Genomic DNA, 19,027 nt, shown 5'->3' on the forward strand with positions numbered 1-19,027 from the left:
ATACCAGCTGAAAGGAGAAAGCACCCTCCTCCCGCTTCCTCCGCATTACACAGTATCAGCTCAGAGTGCAACAACTAATCATATCCTTTGACAGGACTATGGCTATCTATCGTGATGTCCAGAAGCGAGGGGCATACTACACACAATTCTTTCTATGGGTCCTAAAGTGTTACTTGTCATGCAAACACTGTTTCTAATGGCGTATCTGCACATGCTCCCATTCCTCTGACTACTCCCGTGAACTGGATGCTAAGGGCCATCCACCTCTATCATCATGCTGAATTGGGGCAACTTTACTATATTCTCGCCATGAGTTTCCCTGACCTCCCACTTCACTCATTTGCATTTACAGCCTCCTCTCTGCAGCCTTCCGCTTTATCTCTTCTATATCCCACACCCAATCCAGTTCTCCATATTATTGTGCACTATGCACAACTTCCCGTCCCTGCGCCACAGTGAAATCCAGCTGTTAGACCCCATTCATTCCCTTTAATTCTCCCTCCTACTTCCCACCTCATTTCTCCTCTTGCCCAGTCCACCCGTTACAACCCTTCAACCCAGTTGAGCTGCAGTGCCGGCACAATATAGTTATGCAGGTGTATATGATTCTGTCAGCTGTGAAGGAGGAATCACCCAAAAGTTCAGTAACATTCTCAGCCTTGTTCCCATGTTTTTCATTGACCTAGTGCCTCAAAAGTACATGGTGAATTGTTACTTTTACTTCATTCATATCCTGCCAATTACTTTCCATTACCATATTTCTGTGAAGCACGTTCCATTACTATATCTCTTCCTTCTCCCTAGAGGAATTTCTGAACATGTGGTAGAATGACAATTTTGCGAGTATCTGTTTTTGCAGATGGAATTACATCTAATTAAAAGAGTCAATAAAGATTAATGCAAAAGTCAGTCTTGTAAATTATCATCTTGGTACCACACTTTTCATTGAGAAAATGTATTTCAGTTGTTAATTGACTGACACATACCACATCACTGTGAAGGATAAAAGATATGGTGCAGGGGCATGCAAATAATTAATGTAGTACTTGGAAGGTTCATATGAATATATACTAACTGTTCACTATCAACAATGTTCCGGTACTTGACACGAAGGTTCATGAACCACTCAACGCCAACACGAACCTTCCATCCAGGGAATGACAATTGTTGTGGTACTGGTTGCGGTCTGAAACAAATAAAATAACTATTAATATTAAAATGACCCCCCCCCCTTCCTTTCCCACACACACACACACACACACACACACACACACACACACACACACACACACACACACTTATTGCAAGCTATGCAGACTGACAGACAAAAAGCTATGTGATCGGTATTTTGAAGTGGCATGATGAGCTCCAGTAAGAGCTACAAGTCACTGAATGTGTTCTCAGGATACCGTCTGTAAGTCTATTACAATTTCAATTCATAGATTCTTGAGGCATTATGGCAGGCCAGAATCTCTTACATCTTCAACCAGCAATGTGGTTATAGACACGTTAGCCATGAAATTAAGTATATTACTTTAAGTTGTGGAGAATCACTGTACATTCCTGACAATATGTGATCAAGCATTGTCTTGAAAGGACAAAGACCAAAGAATATATTGAAGTAAGGGTGGGACATTTACTCTATCTCTTTCTCATAGAACCCACTGCTGCTGGAAGGGCTCACAAATGCCAGGTCTGTGTTGGATATTCAATGATGTTGGATCTCTCCTGGTAGTCACTCAATAAAATGCGCGTGGATATTTAATGCTGAATTATAGATGCCATAAACTACAATGAGGACACTACACTTACAACCATACTTTTAACTACAATTACAATGGCAAAATCATGTTTATTTTAGTGTAATATTTGATGACTGATGGTGTGATAGCATGGTGCATTTTTTAATAACATCAATCTTGGGTGCCCACATGATGGTTTGTGCGGGAGAGGGTGGGGCCCTAACAGAGGGATATGAATGAAATATTTTTAATATTTTGGAAGATAAATGGCAACTTGTAAATAGCCATAAGAAAGTTCCATTTCTGAACCTATTAAAAACCTGTGTAATACTGATTTTTAAATAATTTTGCTGAAAGAAGAAAACCTGGCTAAAATATATTTATTCCTTTCCCTCAGAGCTGGGGAAAGGGGGGGGGGGGAGGGGGTGCTTGCCCCTGGGTATGGGCATCCTTGTCGGATGCTACATACTGTGAATTCTTTCAACAACTACCAGTACCTCATAGTCATCATACATATATGTTCACTGGGCTGCTCAATAATAACCTAACAAGATAACACTCAACTACATTCCTCTTGTGAATGACTAGGGCAGAGACTGCTATTCTTGTAGTGCCATTACATTACTGGTGGAATATTTGTGGGATAAGATCAATGTGACCAGCCAATGTCTTCTAATTACAAGCAGCAAAGAGAAAATGTATGTAACACTGAGGAGGTGTGTCATATTTGCATACATAAAGACACTTTCATTACCACAGTGAAACATTCCAATTATGGGCCACTGCACATACAAATAACTAACAAATTAAATAATAAAGAGCTGTGATCTGTGATCAAAGCATCACAATTGCTAACACACACAACACTTCACCAGACAGTGTTTGCCTCTCTCTCTCTCTCTCTCTCTCTCTCTCTCTCTCTCTCTCTCTCTCTCTCTCTCTCTACACATACACTGCTATCCCTTCCCCTTCCCTGCCCCCCCCCCCTCCAGATTGCTGCTTGCATCCCACATGATAGTTGCATTCCGGCCTGCGGTACTGGAGTTGGCGGTCGTGTGTGTATGAGGTGTGCTTCCTCTTGTGTTTGTGTGGGCGCGCATGTGTTTGTTACCAATGAAGGCTGTGGCCGTAAGCTTTATGTGAGTGTAAAGCTACGTCCAAGCTGAAGCATGATATGTTCCAAGATGGCCGCCGAGTAAGTGATGCCAGAAACCATTTCCAGAAAGTTAAGTGATTTAGACAGGGACATAATTTAGTTTAACGCCGACAACAAATTAAATACGTGCATTAGTGTATCGTTTAGTCTTGCTGTTAAAGGTTTGACTTTTCTTTGCGTATTTTTTCAGAAAACACGAAAAGATCGTAACTTCGTGAAGTCACGCTCAGGCTTAAATTTTGTAAACATGTTTGTTTCTTGTTTCACGGTAATTTAACTAGTTTCTCGGTAACAAATAAGTAAACTACTGTAAATAGCATATAACTTCATTGTTTTAATACAGATTTCAGAAAAACAGCGTAACTTTATATCAGAAACTTGCTTACATACATTTGTTTACAGGCCTAATTCTCGTAACATTTTTGGAGAATCAAAGTTAAAGTATCTCGTTTAATTGTCCTTTTTTCATTCCATCGAGTGAAATATATAATAAATAGCATATACCTTCATTGTTTTAATACAGATCTCAGAAAAACAGCGGAATTTTAAATCAGAAACTTGCTTATATACATTTGTGAATAGGCTTAATTTCTTGTAACGTCTTTTTTGATTTTCGGTAATTTAATTGCTTTATTCTAGCTAAAGTATTATTTTTGCCATGAGAGAGAAGTGTCTGACTTGCCGTAGAATTGTTAGTTCCGGGGTTTGGTGTGATGGATGCAGTAGTTTTTTTCACTGGGGGGACTGCAGTGGCGTGGGTGTTGGGAAAGTGGATCAGGCTCATCAGTGGTTATGTAGGATTTGCAGCAGAGATAGGAAGATAGTGGAACAGGAGGGGAAAATTGCTGCCCTTCAGGCTGAGCTAGATCAGGCTAGGGAAGATCTGGGCAGGTTAAGGAGAGAGAAGGGCAAAGAGAGGTGGGAAGTGGCAACAGGTAGCAGAAGGAACAGGCCTAGAACTAAGTCTGACAGTTTTGTGGTGAATGTCAAAAATAAGTTTGACCTGTTGCTTCAGTTAGAAACTGATGGGCCTCAAGCAGAGGTAGGTGTAGACAGGACACAACAAACTTTCAATAGGAAATTGAAAAAGAATGTAGGAAAGTCATCGAAAAGGAAGAAGGTTTTGTTGTTAGGCAGTTCTCATGCCAGAGGTGTAGGCCAACTTCTGCAGGAGGAATTAGGACCAGAACACCAGGTCACAAATTTTTTCAAACCAAGTGCTAGTCTGGATCAGGTGACAGAGGATTTAGGTTCACTCTGTAAAGGATTTACCAGGGAAGACACCGTGGTTATTGTGGGAGGGCCAGGGAACAGCATCGACAGACGTCCTGGGTACAGTATAGAGTGTGACCTGGTAAAGATTGCGTCGGCATCGAGACACACCAATGTTGAATTTGTATCTGTCCTGAGACGCCATGACTGGCCTCATTTGAACTCTTCTGTTGGGAGAGTTAATTTGGAGTTGGAACGGCTGCTTGGGTCGGGTGCGGGGGCTCATATTGGTGTGGTTCCTGTTGATTCACTCAGTAGGTGGGACTATACCAGGCACGGCCTACATCTCAACAGGAAAGGGAAGGGGAAACTGGCTGGGGTAATAGCAGGAAATTTAAGGGGGGGAGGCACTGCCATGAATGGTAAAATACCAGTGGTTACGGGTGTTGGAGCAGCACCTTTTTTAGGATAGGCAAGACAGAAAGATGTCAAGTTCTACGAGAGGTCAGGATTGAATCAAATCTTCAGTTTAGGAAAGAAATTAAACAGCACAATTCTAGCACATTGGATCACCAATCACAGCTGTCAATTATAAATTTTCACCAATCACCAGAAATTTTATCTCCACCAAGTTGTATCTCAGTCCTAGGTAATTGCATTGATGAATTAAAGTCACCCAACCCAGCTGACATAATCTGCCTCTCTGAACACCATGTGACCACTGATATAGGAACTAGGCCTAAGCACAATGAGAAACTCAGACAGGAGAGTACTGCAAATGTTAGAATAAGGAAAGGTTCTCATAAAAGTATAATTAAAATAATGTGAGTATATTTCATCAAAATATTGGGAGTTTAAAGAATAAAATAGATGAGCTTCTGGTTTTTTTAGAAGATTTAGAAGCTGAGGATGAAATAGATATACTACGCCTGTCTGAGCATCACATTGTTACTGATATGGATAAGGTAAATGTAAGTGGATATAAGCTCTCTGCACATGTAACGAGAGAAAATATGGAGAAAGGAGGAGTTGCCATATATGTCAGAAGTTATCATTGTGCAAAAAGTATAGAAACAAAAAAGTTTTGTGTACAGAAACATATAGAAGCATGTGCCTGTGAGCTTAAATTAAATAAAGGCACATTTATAATTGTAACTGTATATAGGTCCCCATCAGGAAATTTTCATCTATTTCTGAAAAATTTGGACTCCTTGTTGTGCTATCTGTCAGACAGGGGGAAGCAAATTATTATTTGTGGGGACTTCAGTGTAGATTCTCTGAAAGAGGGTAATAGGAAAAATGACTTTGAAGTATTACTCGGTTCTTTCAATTTGACACCCGTTATTGATTTTCCTACTCGGGTGGTAAAGGATAGCAGCTCACTGATACATAACTTCTTTATAGATCAAGATAAGTTTAACCAGATAAATGCTCAGCCTGTTGAGAATGGTCTTTCTGATCATGGTGCACAGCTAGTTACAATATATGACATAGCTCCATTCAGCAATACTAAACAGTCCTCCAAAGTAGTACGTTCAGTCAACGATTTAACAATCGCAAATTTCAGGGAAAGCCTACAGCAGTTAGACTGGGATGAGGTGTACTGTGAACCTGATACCAATTTAAAATATAATTTATTTCATGACGTTTTTGTAAATGCATTTGAAAACTGCTTCCCCAAGAAAATAGTTAAATATACTCGTAAGAAACCTTGTAACAAACCATGGCTTACTAAGGGTATAAAAATATCTTGTAACCGGAAAGGGAAATGTATCTGACAGCAAGAAAGAGTAGTGACCCAGAAACTATCATACATTATAAAAACTACTGTGTTATATTAAGAAAAGTTATTAAAAAATCCAGGAGTATGTGTATCATGTCTGAAATCAGCAACTCTGATAATAAAATTAAAACAATTTGGAATATCATTAAAAGAGAAACAGGTCAACCAAGAGCAGAGGAAGACAGTATTACCATCAAATTGAATGAAAACTTTACGAACAAAAAGTCAGAAGTTGAAAATATTTTTAATAATCATTTTCTAAATGTTGTGGATATAGTCGGATCCAGGTGTTCATTAGAAGATGCTATGCTGTTAATGGAAGAAGCCATACCTATGCAATTTGATACAATTGAAATCTCACCCACTTCTCCCTCTGAAATTAGGAAAATAATAAACTTGCTTAAAAGCAAAAACTCACATGGAATTGATGGCATTGCCAGCAAAATACTAAAAGCTTGTTCTCAACAGATAAGTAAGATTCTCAGCCACCTGTGTAATAGCTCTCTGGAACAGGGCATTTTCCCTGATAGACTGAAATATGCTATTGTTATACCTTTGCATAAAAAGGGGGGATAGATCTGATGTCAACAATTACCGTCCAATCTCCCTTCTAACAGCTTTATCCAAAATTTTTGAGAAAGTAATGTATTCAAGAGTAGCTTCACATATCTGTAAAAATGAAGTACTAACAAAATGTCAGTTTGGTTTCCAGAAAGGTTTTTCAACAGAAAATGCCATATATGCTTTCACCAATCAAATTTTGAATGATCTGAATAACCGAACACCACCCACTGGGATTTTTTGTGATCACTTAAAGGCTTTTGATTGTGTAAATCATGAAATTCTGCTAGACAAGCTCAAGTATTGTGGCATGAGTGGGACAGTGCACAAATGGTTTAATTCGTACCTAACTGGAAGAGTGCAGAAAGTTGAAATAAGTAGTTCTCATAACATGCAAAGATCAGCAAATTCCTCAAACTGGGGAACTATCAAGAATGGGGTTCCACAAGGGTCAGTCTTGGGTCCTTTGTTGTTCTTAATATATATTAATGACTTGCCATTCTATATTCATGAAGAGGCAAAGTTAGTTCTCTTTGCTGATGATACAAGTATAGTAATCACACCTGACAAACAAGAATTAACCAATGAAATTGTCAATACTGTCTTTCAGAAAATTACTAAGTGGTTCCTTGTAAACGGACTCTCACTGAATTTTGATAAGACACAGTACATACAGTTCCGTACAGTGAATGGTATGACGCCATTAATAAATATAGACCTTAATCAGAAGCATATAGCTAAGGTAGAATATTCCAAATTTTTAGGTGTGTCCATTGATGAGAGATTAAATTGGAAGAAACATATTGATGATCTGCTGAAACGTTTTAGTTCAGCTACTTATGCAATAAGGGTCATTGCAAATTTTGGTGATAAACATCTTAGTAAATTAGCTTACTACGCCTATTTTCACTCATTGCTTTCATATGGCATCATATTCTGGGGTAATTCATCACTGAGGAAAAAAGTATTTATTGCACAAAAGCGTGTAATCAGAATAATAGCTGGAGTCCACCCAAGATCATCCTGCAGACATTTATTTAAGGATCTAGGGATATTCACAGTAGCTTCTCAGTATATATACTCTCTTATGAAATTTGTTATTAACAACCAAACCCAATTCAAAAGTAATAGCAGTGTGCATAACTACAACACTAGGAGAAAGGATGATCTTCACTATTCAAGATTAAATCTAACTTTGGCACAGAAAGGGGTGAATTATACTGGCACTAAAGTCTTTGGTCACTTACCAAATAGAATCAAAAGTCTGACAGATAACCAACAAGTATTTAAGAAGAAATTAAAAGAACTTCTGAATGACAACTCCTTCTACTCCATAGAGGAATTTTTAGATATAAATTAAGAAAAAAAAAACAAAAAAAAAATATTTAAAAAATAAAAAAATAAAAAAAACACAAAAAAATAAAAAGTTGTTATACTAACTTAAGTATGTTGTTAAATTAACTTAATTATGTCATGTATTGGAAAATTTGACTCGTTCCACATCATTACGAAATATCGTATTCATGATCCATGGAACTAGTATTAATCTAATCTGTGCCTGTCTGCAACTTCACATTTCTTTATTATGGTAAGTAGCAATCTGTCCTACACTGTTAACGTCCAAAGGATATGGATATGAACATAATATTTTGTTGGAACTACAGTAGGTACTATCCAATGTTCTCTTGCACCTCAGCTTCTAGCACAGAACCATTGACAAACCTTTGTGTTATAATTTGTTACTTTCGTGAGAATGGTAATTATATTTGACAATAAGTACTATAATGTACTTAAGCCAATTTATAATAATATAATGAAAAGGATAGCTGCTACTCATCATACAGCGGAAATGCTGAGTCGCAGAAAGGCACAACAAAAAGACTGTTGGAATTTTTTCTCGCAGTCTTTCTGTTGTTCCTTTCTGTGACTCAGCATTTCTGCTATATGGTGAGTAGCAACTTCCCTTTTCATTATATTGTTACACTCCATCAGCTTGAGGAGACTGCAAAAAACTGCAGTGATCGTGCATGTCTCATTTGATTAAAAGCAATATGAATGAACAAATAAGTCTGACTAGTACAGCGATAATACCGGTACCAAATCACATGTCACAACAAAAAGGCTGTTGGAAAGTCTTTCTGACAGTCTTTTTGTTGAGCCTTTCTGTGACTCAGCATCTCTGTTGTATGGTAAGTAGCAACTATCCTTTTCATTATATTGTTATATTCCATCCTGGATTTTCCATTGTTCGATTTAGCCAATTGATAACACTATTCCATCTTAGATCACATGTTCATCATTTCTAGATGGCAGTTAATTTTGAAATATGCTCCAGAAATAATGTACTTACACTGCTCCATTCCTCATGACATTCTTAGCCTGTCAGTGATCTCTATTCCTAGACTTTTGCAGTCCTTTTCAAAATACCAAAGTATAAGTGTGTAGATAGCATAAGATCTGTTTCATATCATTATGGGCTGATAACATGTGATTTGTACCGGTATTGTCGCTGTATCAGTCAGAAACTTTATCTGTTCATTCATATTGCCTCTAATCGAATGAGACATGCACAATCACTACAGTTTTTTGCAGTCTCTGAGATTTGGGGATCTGTGGTACTTATAATATGTGGAGGAGAGCTGAATATGCAGTTCATGTTAGATGCAAAAAACAACTACACAGTATCACTGAGAGATGCTAACAATAGGCAATGTTACAGATACAAGGAGATCATGACTTGTTCAGAAGAGATGGCAATGTTGTTACTGTTAACAAGTCCCATACACAGAGCCTACACAAGTCACTGTGTCAAGGTTATCACAAATGTGACCTAAATATTTATATGATCAGAACCATTTTGAAAAATGACCTTTTCTCCAATGAACGGAAGCCATATTATATTTAATGATTTTTCCCTTAATATTATAACTGTGGAATGGAGCTTGCTGACACTACTTTGGCTCTGGCATGATGAAAACCAGGACTGCTTAACTATGTATTGTGGTCAGATGATGCTGCCTTTCAAACTGTCAGCTTTGTCAACAGACATAATTATCATTACTGGATGAGGAAGAATGTTTTTGTTGGAAAGTTGCATGGGTGTCAAAGGGTAACAGATTGGCATGGGCCTACTGCACATTCCATTTGCTGGTTCACTCCTTTTCCATACAGCTATGAGTGATGAAATATATCTGGAAATACTGTAGGTTTGTATTTGACCATTAACAGCTCAATGAGAGAATCTTTTATCCGCAAAATTGCATTCATGAAAGGTTACATAATTATTTTTCAGGTCAATGGATTTGCAGAAGTGGTCATACAGGTAGGCCAGTTTGATGTGAAACAGCCTAGATCTGATGTTCAATGATGATCTCCTTTGGGGATGGGAAAAGGAAATGACATACCAACAAGAACCAAAAATTATTGAGTGAACTGATGCAATGGTCACCCTTGTGGTCAAGAATATTCCAAGCAAATGTTAAAAGCAGCAGTTGCAAGTGAAATGGATCAGCTTCCTAAATTAGTTACCAATACAAGCACTTCCATGAAAATTTAGCGGGGGTATTAATAAAACCTCAACGCTGTGCCGGTGTGGCATGATCTGTCACAATGGTCGTGTGTTAATAAGGAAATATAATTCTGCAATTCTTTAGCTAAAAAGATTGTATGATTTGTTAGAACCAAGCAAAAAGAACTGTGCTGAATACACAAGCCATGGACTGCACTTAAACACGAAAGGAACCTCCAAGCCAGTTTCCCAGTTAAGTGAACTGTGGGACAAACCTATTAAAGAAGAGGATCCTATTGCTTTAGATTACAAGCATGAGGCTGTTTTAGGATAAAGGATCACCACACTAGTATCCAGGGATGTAGTTCAGATGTGTCTGAATCCATTTCACTTGAAGAAAATCCATACTATAAAATAAGTGACCAGCCATTGCAAAACAGTTCTAAAGACCCAGTTAAAGCTGCAGATTATTGTAAAAACTGTAACGTAAATAAATGTGATGCGTGAAAAGTGTTAAATCTACAAGACGCACAATTACAGATGATGCATTTAAATGTTCAATATCTCAGACACAAAGTAGGTTTATTGCAGATACTCATAGAGGAACACTAACCACATGTGGACATATGGACTAAAATTGAGCGAAATAATATATCACAGATTACAATGTTACCTATTAATAAATAGTTATTGCAGGCATTGCCATAAAGGTGGTGGTGGGGCAGTTTATGTTAATAAACAAACAGCAGTTGAAAAAATACCTTTTGTTGAACACCATACCGAAGAAGGTCAATTTGAAATGGCAGGTGTGCTCCACGGTAATGATCTGAAGTTAGCTAAGCATAAAGTGACTGGGATGTATCACCCACCAAATGCAGATGTAAAGTGTTTTACGGACAGACTTTCTAGGGTAGTTGGCCAGACTGGCCCTAATGACCTTGGTATATTTGGCAATTTCATATACATGCAAATTCTAATAGTACAGTAAATCTGAAGCTCATTGAAGTATTAAGCTCATATAATCTTGTAAATATAGTAAGCTCAGACACTACAGTAATGGACACATGCTCCGCTATAGTAGATATTCTAATATCAGCAATGTATTATAGATAAAATAAATCACAGTAGCCTAGATTTTCATCACTCTCCACTTTTGTCAGGTGATGACATATGATTTACACACATAAATTTAGCTGCACCACAAACAACAAAGATCATTCTGCAGAAACAAACTCTGAATAGATCAAATATTAATGGCTTTAAATATAAACTGGCAGAGGAAAAGTGAGAGTCGATGATTTAGGTGAAAGGGTCTGACAACAAATGGAATAGATTCCAGACAACCCTTTTGAGACATTATGACTGTTGCTACCCTGTCAGGGAAATCCAAAAGGTAGTTAAGCATCGCCAAAATGGAAGTAATCCTAGACTGAAGCTCCTACCAAATCTGATTAGGCTCATGCCAATTATATACAATCTAAACCTGCTTTATGAAGCTACTAATCGAAGATCTTTAAGGGAAAATACAATCATTCAAAGAAAAAAATAAAACATTAAACTGAAGTTACAAACCTTAAGAATCAGACTAATAGAAAATGAATAGCGCACTCTGATAATATAAGTAAAACATCCTGGGAGTTAATTGATAAATACCATAATGAATATGGAACCTTTCAGCGTAAGACATGACGGTAATACTGTGACTACTGGCCAACCAATCCCTATTGTAAAGGCAAAAGTTGAGACCTCATGCCATCTCACCCAGTGTACTAACTTTGAATTTATGGAGGTAAATAAGTAGGAAGTTGGCAAAGGTAATACACATTCTAAAGAAAAAGTTTTCATCTGTATGGGATGGCATATCCAGTGCAATTACTACGGGTTGCTTAAAAGAAATATCAGAACCTATTACCTACCTTGTTAATTGCAGCAATAGAGAAAACATGTATCCAGCTGTTCTAAAAATGAATGTTGTGAAACCAGTACATATAGAGGGAAGTAAGGAAGATGTTTCTAACTATAGACCATGCATTAATTACAGCCTTTAGTAAGATATTCGCCTGTCCCAGCTTAGTGCCTCTTACACAAAACACAAACTTCTTATAGAGTCCCAGCACAAAAAAGGGGTAAGCATGACCACAGCAGTTACACAGTTCTTCCATGAAGTGTACTGTCTGTTGGACAAGAGGATGCAAACTGCAGGTATATTTTTACACCTGACAAAAGCATTAAACACAGTAAACCATAGCTTACTTCTAAAAACACTGAAGTTCTCACCACATCAATGTAAGTAATGTATGTAACATCTCCACCAGTGGAACAGTTACACAAGGTGTTCCTCACACCTCAATCCTTGGTCCCTTTCTCTTCCTGATATTTACTAACGACATTGCACAACTTAATAACTCTCATATTATATGCTACACAGATAACACCTCAATTTTATTCTCTAGTAGAGAATATACGAAGTTAGACTCTTTTGCTACTAGTGGTATAAAAGTATTAAATACTTCAATGACCAGGGCCTCAAAGTGAATGTCACCAAATCTCAGTTATTGGCATTTAAAATAGACAGTTCTCACCACATAAATGTAAGTAATGTATGTAACATCTTAGCAACAGAAACAGACAGTTGTACCTTTTGGGTGTGTATGTCGATGAAAATCTGTGGTGTACAAACCACAAAATGGTTCAAATGGCTCTGAGCACTATGGGACTTAACATCTGTGGTCATCAGTCCCCTAGAACTTAGAACTACTTAAACCTAACTAACCTAAGGACATCACACACATCCATGCCCAAGGCAGGATTCGAACCTGCGACCGTAGCAGTCCCGCGGTTCCGGACTGAGCGCCTGAACTGCTAGACTACAAACCACATTAATTCTGTATGTGGAAAAGTCAGGGGTAGTTTATATACCCCTACCCACCTTAGACTGATAGTTCCTAGAAAAACATTAAAAATAGTTTACTATGGAACGATTTACCCCTTTCTAAACTCTTATGGGGCTGTGCAGCTGAGTCCATTTAGAAAGATTACTGCTTTTACAGAAATGAGGAATAAGACTTACATTTAGGATAGGCTGTAGAGAATCATGCCGTGAAGTATTTGTGCAACGCAAACAGTTACTGTAAACTGAGACAACTTTGCCAAATTTTTTTTTCCTTCAGCCTGATTTGTTGCCTAATAATGTAGAAAGGGTTTTGAAACCATCCTAAAACTTCAGTGCTGATCTCTAGTTTCATAATTCATGGACAGATGACAACTTACTTTCGTTATTTATATATTAAAAAAATAAAAACACGTTTGGCAAAGTTAGCTGGCAAACCAGACCTGGTTTGCCAGGTAACCTTGCCAGCTGTGTTAAAATTGGTGGAAATCAATAACAAAAATACCAAAAAAGAAGTTCAGAGCATTGAAAACAATTTACACAATAGTATTAAACACTTTAATCCAGTGGCATTATAATGTCAAAACTTTAATGCAAAGAGAAAGTGATACAAAAATGTAAACACAAAATTCAAATATTAAAAGTTAAAAGAATAGTTTAACGTATTCTTTAGAAAAGAAAAATTTGCCTTGGTTTTGATTATAAGGGTTATTAATTATGACACAATGTCTTTTACATTCAGGGATGCTTCATCTCACACATCTGGGAAGCAAAAATTTTCCCCCTGTCTATTTTACAAAGATACAACATCTCGAACTCCGCATCTCCATAGATCTGAATGAGTTTACCATCAAAATGCTTGACACTTTTTTTGTCAGGAATTTTTTTACAACAAAAATTCCAAGCTTTAGTTTTGTAAGATCCTGGGCCATTCTGGCACTAATTTCAATATGTTCACAAATGGCTGAACTACAATCCCCTTCACAGCAAAAAGTGAGATCAACAGATCATTTCCAACTACCTAGTTCTTCCATAGGTTTTGCATCATCTTCAGGTTCGGAGTCAGATGTGTCATGTAAAGAAAACACACAGTCAGATTCTTGATTGATGTGATGGTTATTCCTCTGAGTGTTCTTGCTTCTACCAGTCCCCTCAATTTGTTTCATTACACAGGTACTTGGAAGACTGGCAATTCATCAAGTGTGATTCATCATCACCAGCTACTCCGGGTGCCACACCAATTTTCCTTCTTCTCCTCTTCAGTGGATTCTGACTATTATGTCTGAGACAGGCTTGAAGGTCATTAACGAGTGAATCACTAATTCTTGTAGGTGTGCCATTATCATCAGCTCTCTCTGCATCTGGGATTGTAGAATAAACTTCTTCAGGATTGAATAAACTTCTTCAGGATTTAGTGGCACAATGCCACATTTCTTGAACCTTGATATGATGTTCAATTTCATTTTCTTTCCTTCATCCAAAACAATGAGAAGTTTTACCAACAGTCTGGGAAATGTTTGGAACTAGATGAGTTTCTCATCTTATAATCTGTAAGTATGGCTCTCCATTTCCTGTTACAGGGAGCAAAGACTGAAACATCCAGAGGTTGACACAGATGAGTGGCTGGGGGCAAGACCATAAAGCGAATGTTGTGAGTTTTTGCATGCCTTGATAACTCTTACATTCACTTGGCTACTAAGATTATCTCCTATTAAACATTTAGGGTCAGATAGATTTCTTGCCCGCAGAGTATCAAACAATCCACTTGCTGTATTGACATATTTTGTTTCTTTCGGTCCTCCTAAAATCCACATGTCCCATAACTGCTTTGGACGATAAAGACCCCAAAAGGGTGAAGCAGTTCTCATGATGAATGAAAGTGCTAACATTAAAGAAACACTTGTTTTGGTAGAATTTATAGTCCTTTGCATCCCCTATGAAATAACTTTTTTTTACCCTGGATCATCAGTCAAATTTGTCTTATCATAGTTTAGGAAATATTTTGGCACTTATGTAAAGAAAGTGTTTGTTTATGTCGTTTCACAAAAGAACAGTACCAGTCATTACCAGGTAAGTTATTTTTGAATTGTGAAATCTGCTTCCCCACTGAATCCAAGAAATTCTTCACAATCGCCCCTGAATCAAGGACATCAAGAGGCATTCCACAATCTGCACAAACAAGGGCTTGTTCGAGAATCTCCTTTTCTTCTTCTTCTTGTTCTTCTTCTTCTCCTTACTCTTCAGTGATCAGTGCAGTCTGACAGCATGGTATCTTTAAACAGAGAGTCTTCACTTTGTTCTCAGTTGTTCTCTGAGGAATATTGAACTCTTTTGCTGCTTTTCCACTGCTCATTTGCTTATTAATCACTGCAGAGTGTATCTGTAACACAGTGATACCTGTGTGCTCCCTGTATGATTGTAATGAGCCTCGGCATTTTAACAATCTGCACAGAGACCCAAAAATTCTTGAAAAGAAATTTACAGCATTGAGCAAAAGAAACAGTTTTCACTTACATTAGAATGAGAGGACAGGGTGTGAGACTTTTGTAGATCAAAAATGTGTGTTCAAGCCAAAAGAAAAAGCACTGACAAAAACCAGAAAACAATGAATAAATGTAAAACGTGTGCCAAATATGTCGTTCACTGTTGGCTAGCGCAGTGAGAGCATTTTTGCCTCTATTCAATGATCCAGGACCTCGGTAGGATGCCAGAGATATTCTTATTCAAAAAGTGGCAAAGTTGCCCTGCTTGACAAAGTTGTCCCACTCTACAATCATAATATATTCTTTACACATATTTAAATTACTTACATTTTTTATGAGTCACCCAATGGAAGTTATCTAGTGCAGTGACGGACAACAACACAACACCAGAATAAAATTTAACTACTTTGGGGAAAGAACAAAATTAAAAATGTCATACAGGAGCCCATACATCAATGGTTTGATTTGGTTTAATGAATTACCAAACAATTTAAGAACATATAAGGGGACTGATTTTAACAGTAGGTTATGAAGGGCATTCAGTAACTAATGCAACACTTTTTTTCTGAAAGCATTTGGTTTCATTGGAGATTTGAATAAGCCACATTATTCCCCACTCTTTTAGCTGCAGAATCCTATTTTTCAACACAATTTCCATTAAATGTGATGGTCTTATGCCACCTTACTGGGAGGGCCTGTATGGCTGCTAGGTACCACTCGTACTGTCTGATGTCAGAGCCAATGTCCTGCTGCATTAACAATCTCCCCACCATCAATGTACTGCTTCTCGCTGAGTGGATTCATCATATCTTGTAACCAGAAAAGGGAAATGTATCTGACAGCAAGAAAGAGTAGTGACCCAGAAACTATCAAAAATTATAAAAACTACTGTGTTATATTAAGAAAAGTTATTAAAAAATCCAGGAGTATGTGTATCATGTCTGAAATCAGCAACTCTGATAATAAAATTAAAACAATTTGGAATATTATTAAAAGAGAAACAGGTCAACCAAGAGCAGAGGAAGACAGTATTACCATCAAATTGAATGAAAACTTTACAAACAAAAAGTCAGAAGTTCAAAATATTTTTAATAATCATTTTCTAAATGTTGTGGATATGGTAGGATCCAGGTGTTCATTAGAAGATGCTAGGCTGTTAATGGAAGAAGCCATACCTATGCAATTTGATACAATTGAAATCTCACCCACTTCTCCCTCTGAAATTAGGAAAATAATAAACTTGCTTAAAAGCAAAAACTCACATGGAATTGATGGCATTGCCAGCAAAATACTAAAAGCTTGTTCTCAACAGATAAGTAAGATTCTCAGCCACCTGTGTAATAGCTCTCTGGAACAGGGTATTTTCCCTGATAGACTGAAATATGCTATTGTTATACCTTTGCATAAAAAGGGGGATAGATCTGATGTCAACAATTACCGTCCAATCTCCCTTCTAACAGCTTTATCCAAATTTTTTGAGAAAGTAATGTATTCAAGAGTAGCTTCACATATCTGTAAAAATGAAGTACTAACAAAATGTCAGTTTGGTTTCCAGAAAGGTTTTTCAACAGAAAATGCCATATATGCTTTCACCAGTCAAATTTTGAATGATCTGAATAACCGAACACCTGCCATTGGGATTTTTTGTGATCTCTCAAAGGCTTTTGATTGTGTAAATCATGAAATTCTGCTAGACAAGCTCAAGTATTGTGGCATGAGTGGGACAGTGCACAAATGGTTTAATTCGTACCTAACTGGAAGAGTACAGAAAGTTGAAATAAGTAGTTCTCGTAACATGCAAAGATCAGCACATTCCTCAAACTGGGGAACTATCAAGAATGGGGTTCCACAAGGGTCAGTCTTGGGTCCTTTGTTGTTCTTATTATATATTAATGACTTGCCATTCTATATTCATGAAGAGGCAAAGTTAGTTCTCTTTGCTGATGATACAAGTATAGTAATCACACCTGAGAAACAAGAATTAACTGATGAAATTGTCAATACTGTCTTTCAGAAAATTACTAAGTGGTTCCTTGTAAACGGACTCTCACTGAATTTTGATAAGACACAGTACATACAGTTCCGTACAGTGAATGGTATGACGCCATTAATAAATATAGACCTTAATCAGAAGCATATAGCTAAGGTAGAATATTCCAAATTTTTAGGTATGTCCATTGATGAGAGATTAAATTGGAAGAAACACATTGATGATCTGCTGAAACGTTTTAGTTCAGCTACTTATGCAATAAGGGTCATTGCAAATTTTGGTGATAAACATCTTAGTAAATTAGCTTACTACGCCTATTTTCACTCATTGCTTTCATATGGCATCATATTTTGGGGTAATTCATCACTGAGGAATAAAGTATTTATTGCACAGAAGCGTGTAATCAGAATAATAGCTGGAGTCCACCCAAGATCATCCTGCAGACATTTATTTAAGGATCTAGGGATATTCACAGTAGCTTCTCAGTATATATACTCTCTTATGAAATTTGTTATTAACAACCAAACCCAATTCAAAACTAATAGCAGCGTGCATAACTACAATACTAGGAGAGAGGACAATCTTCACTATTCAAGATTAAATCTAACTTTGGCACAGAAAGGGGTGAATTATACTGGCACTAAAGTCTTTGGTCACTTACCAAATAGTATCAAAAGTCTGACAGATAACCAACAAGTATTTAAGAAGAAATTAAAAGAATTTCTGAATGACAACTCCTTCTACTCCATAGAGGAATTTTTAGATATAAATTAAGAAAAAAAAAATATTTAAAAAAATAAAAATAAAAAAACACAAAAAAATAAAGTTGTTATATTAACTTAAGTATGTTGTTAAATTAACCTAATTATGTCATGTATTGGAAAATTTGACTCGTTCCACATCATTACGAAATATCGTATTCATGATCCATGGAACTAGTAGTAATCTAATCTAATCTAATCTAATCTAATCTAATCTTAGGTCAAAGAGGTGGAAGTAGGAATGTGCAGGACCCAGGTTGTAGGGTGGATGAGGAAGAACAGCCAACAAATTTTTGTGAGCTCCTCTTGGGTGCGCAAACTTGTGTAAGGCCCTTTGTTGTCATGGAGAAGGAGAAATTTGTCTGGATTTTTGTGGTGGTGAACACACTGGAGTCATTTCTTCAATTTCCTGAGGGTAGCACAATACACTTCAGAGCTGATCGCTGCACCATGAGGGAGAAGATCACACAGAAGAACACCTTCAGAGTCCCAGAAGATCATCACTGTGACATTACCAGCTGAAGGTGTGGCTTGGAACTTTTTCTTCAGAGCAGAACATTGCAGGAGTCACAGCTGTGTTTGGCCAGGTGGCACACTGAAGATTGGTCACGATTGTGTGACCTTGTTGAAATAATGACAGATGCCTCGCCCAACAACTCACCATGCTTTTGTTCACTGCCAGGTCTCCGTGGATATTCTGCAAGGGCCTAAGAATATCTGTAATGCTCTGATTTTATGCAAAAAGAAACTTAATAACAGCCCTCTGCTTGAAATGCACCTCCTTTACAGACACCATTTTTTGAAAGCTATGTATAGCACCGCCACCTATAAGAACTTCTTGAAACTATCAGAATTGAAGTGGGAATATTCCATGATGTCCCATAACAAATTCCACATTTTTTTCTACAGAATTCCCTGAGACAAAAATGCATTGCATAACT

General features: G+C 37.3%; 1 protein-coding gene across 3 annotated transcripts in view; it reads right to left on the reverse strand.

The window, feature by feature from the left end:
• The window catches only part of LOC124595842 (hexosaminidase D-like), a 232,136-nt gene that overhangs the window by 33,793 nt on the left and 179,316 nt on the right, over positions 1–19,027 (reverse strand). For all 3 annotated transcript variants that reach the window (XM_047134742.1, XM_047134743.1, XM_047134744.1), the window contains exon 9: positions 1,076–1,186. In XM_047134742.1, coding sequence (XP_046990698.1) covers positions 1,076–1,186 — 111 coding nt within the window. The remainder of the gene's footprint in view (positions 1–1,075; positions 1,187–19,027) is intronic.

Source organism: Schistocerca americana, chromosome 2, assembly GCF_021461395.2.
Source record: "Schistocerca americana isolate TAMUIC-IGC-003095 chromosome 2, iqSchAmer2.1, whole genome shotgun sequence".
Classification (NCBI taxonomy): domain Eukaryota; kingdom Metazoa; phylum Arthropoda; class Insecta; order Orthoptera; family Acrididae; genus Schistocerca; species Schistocerca americana.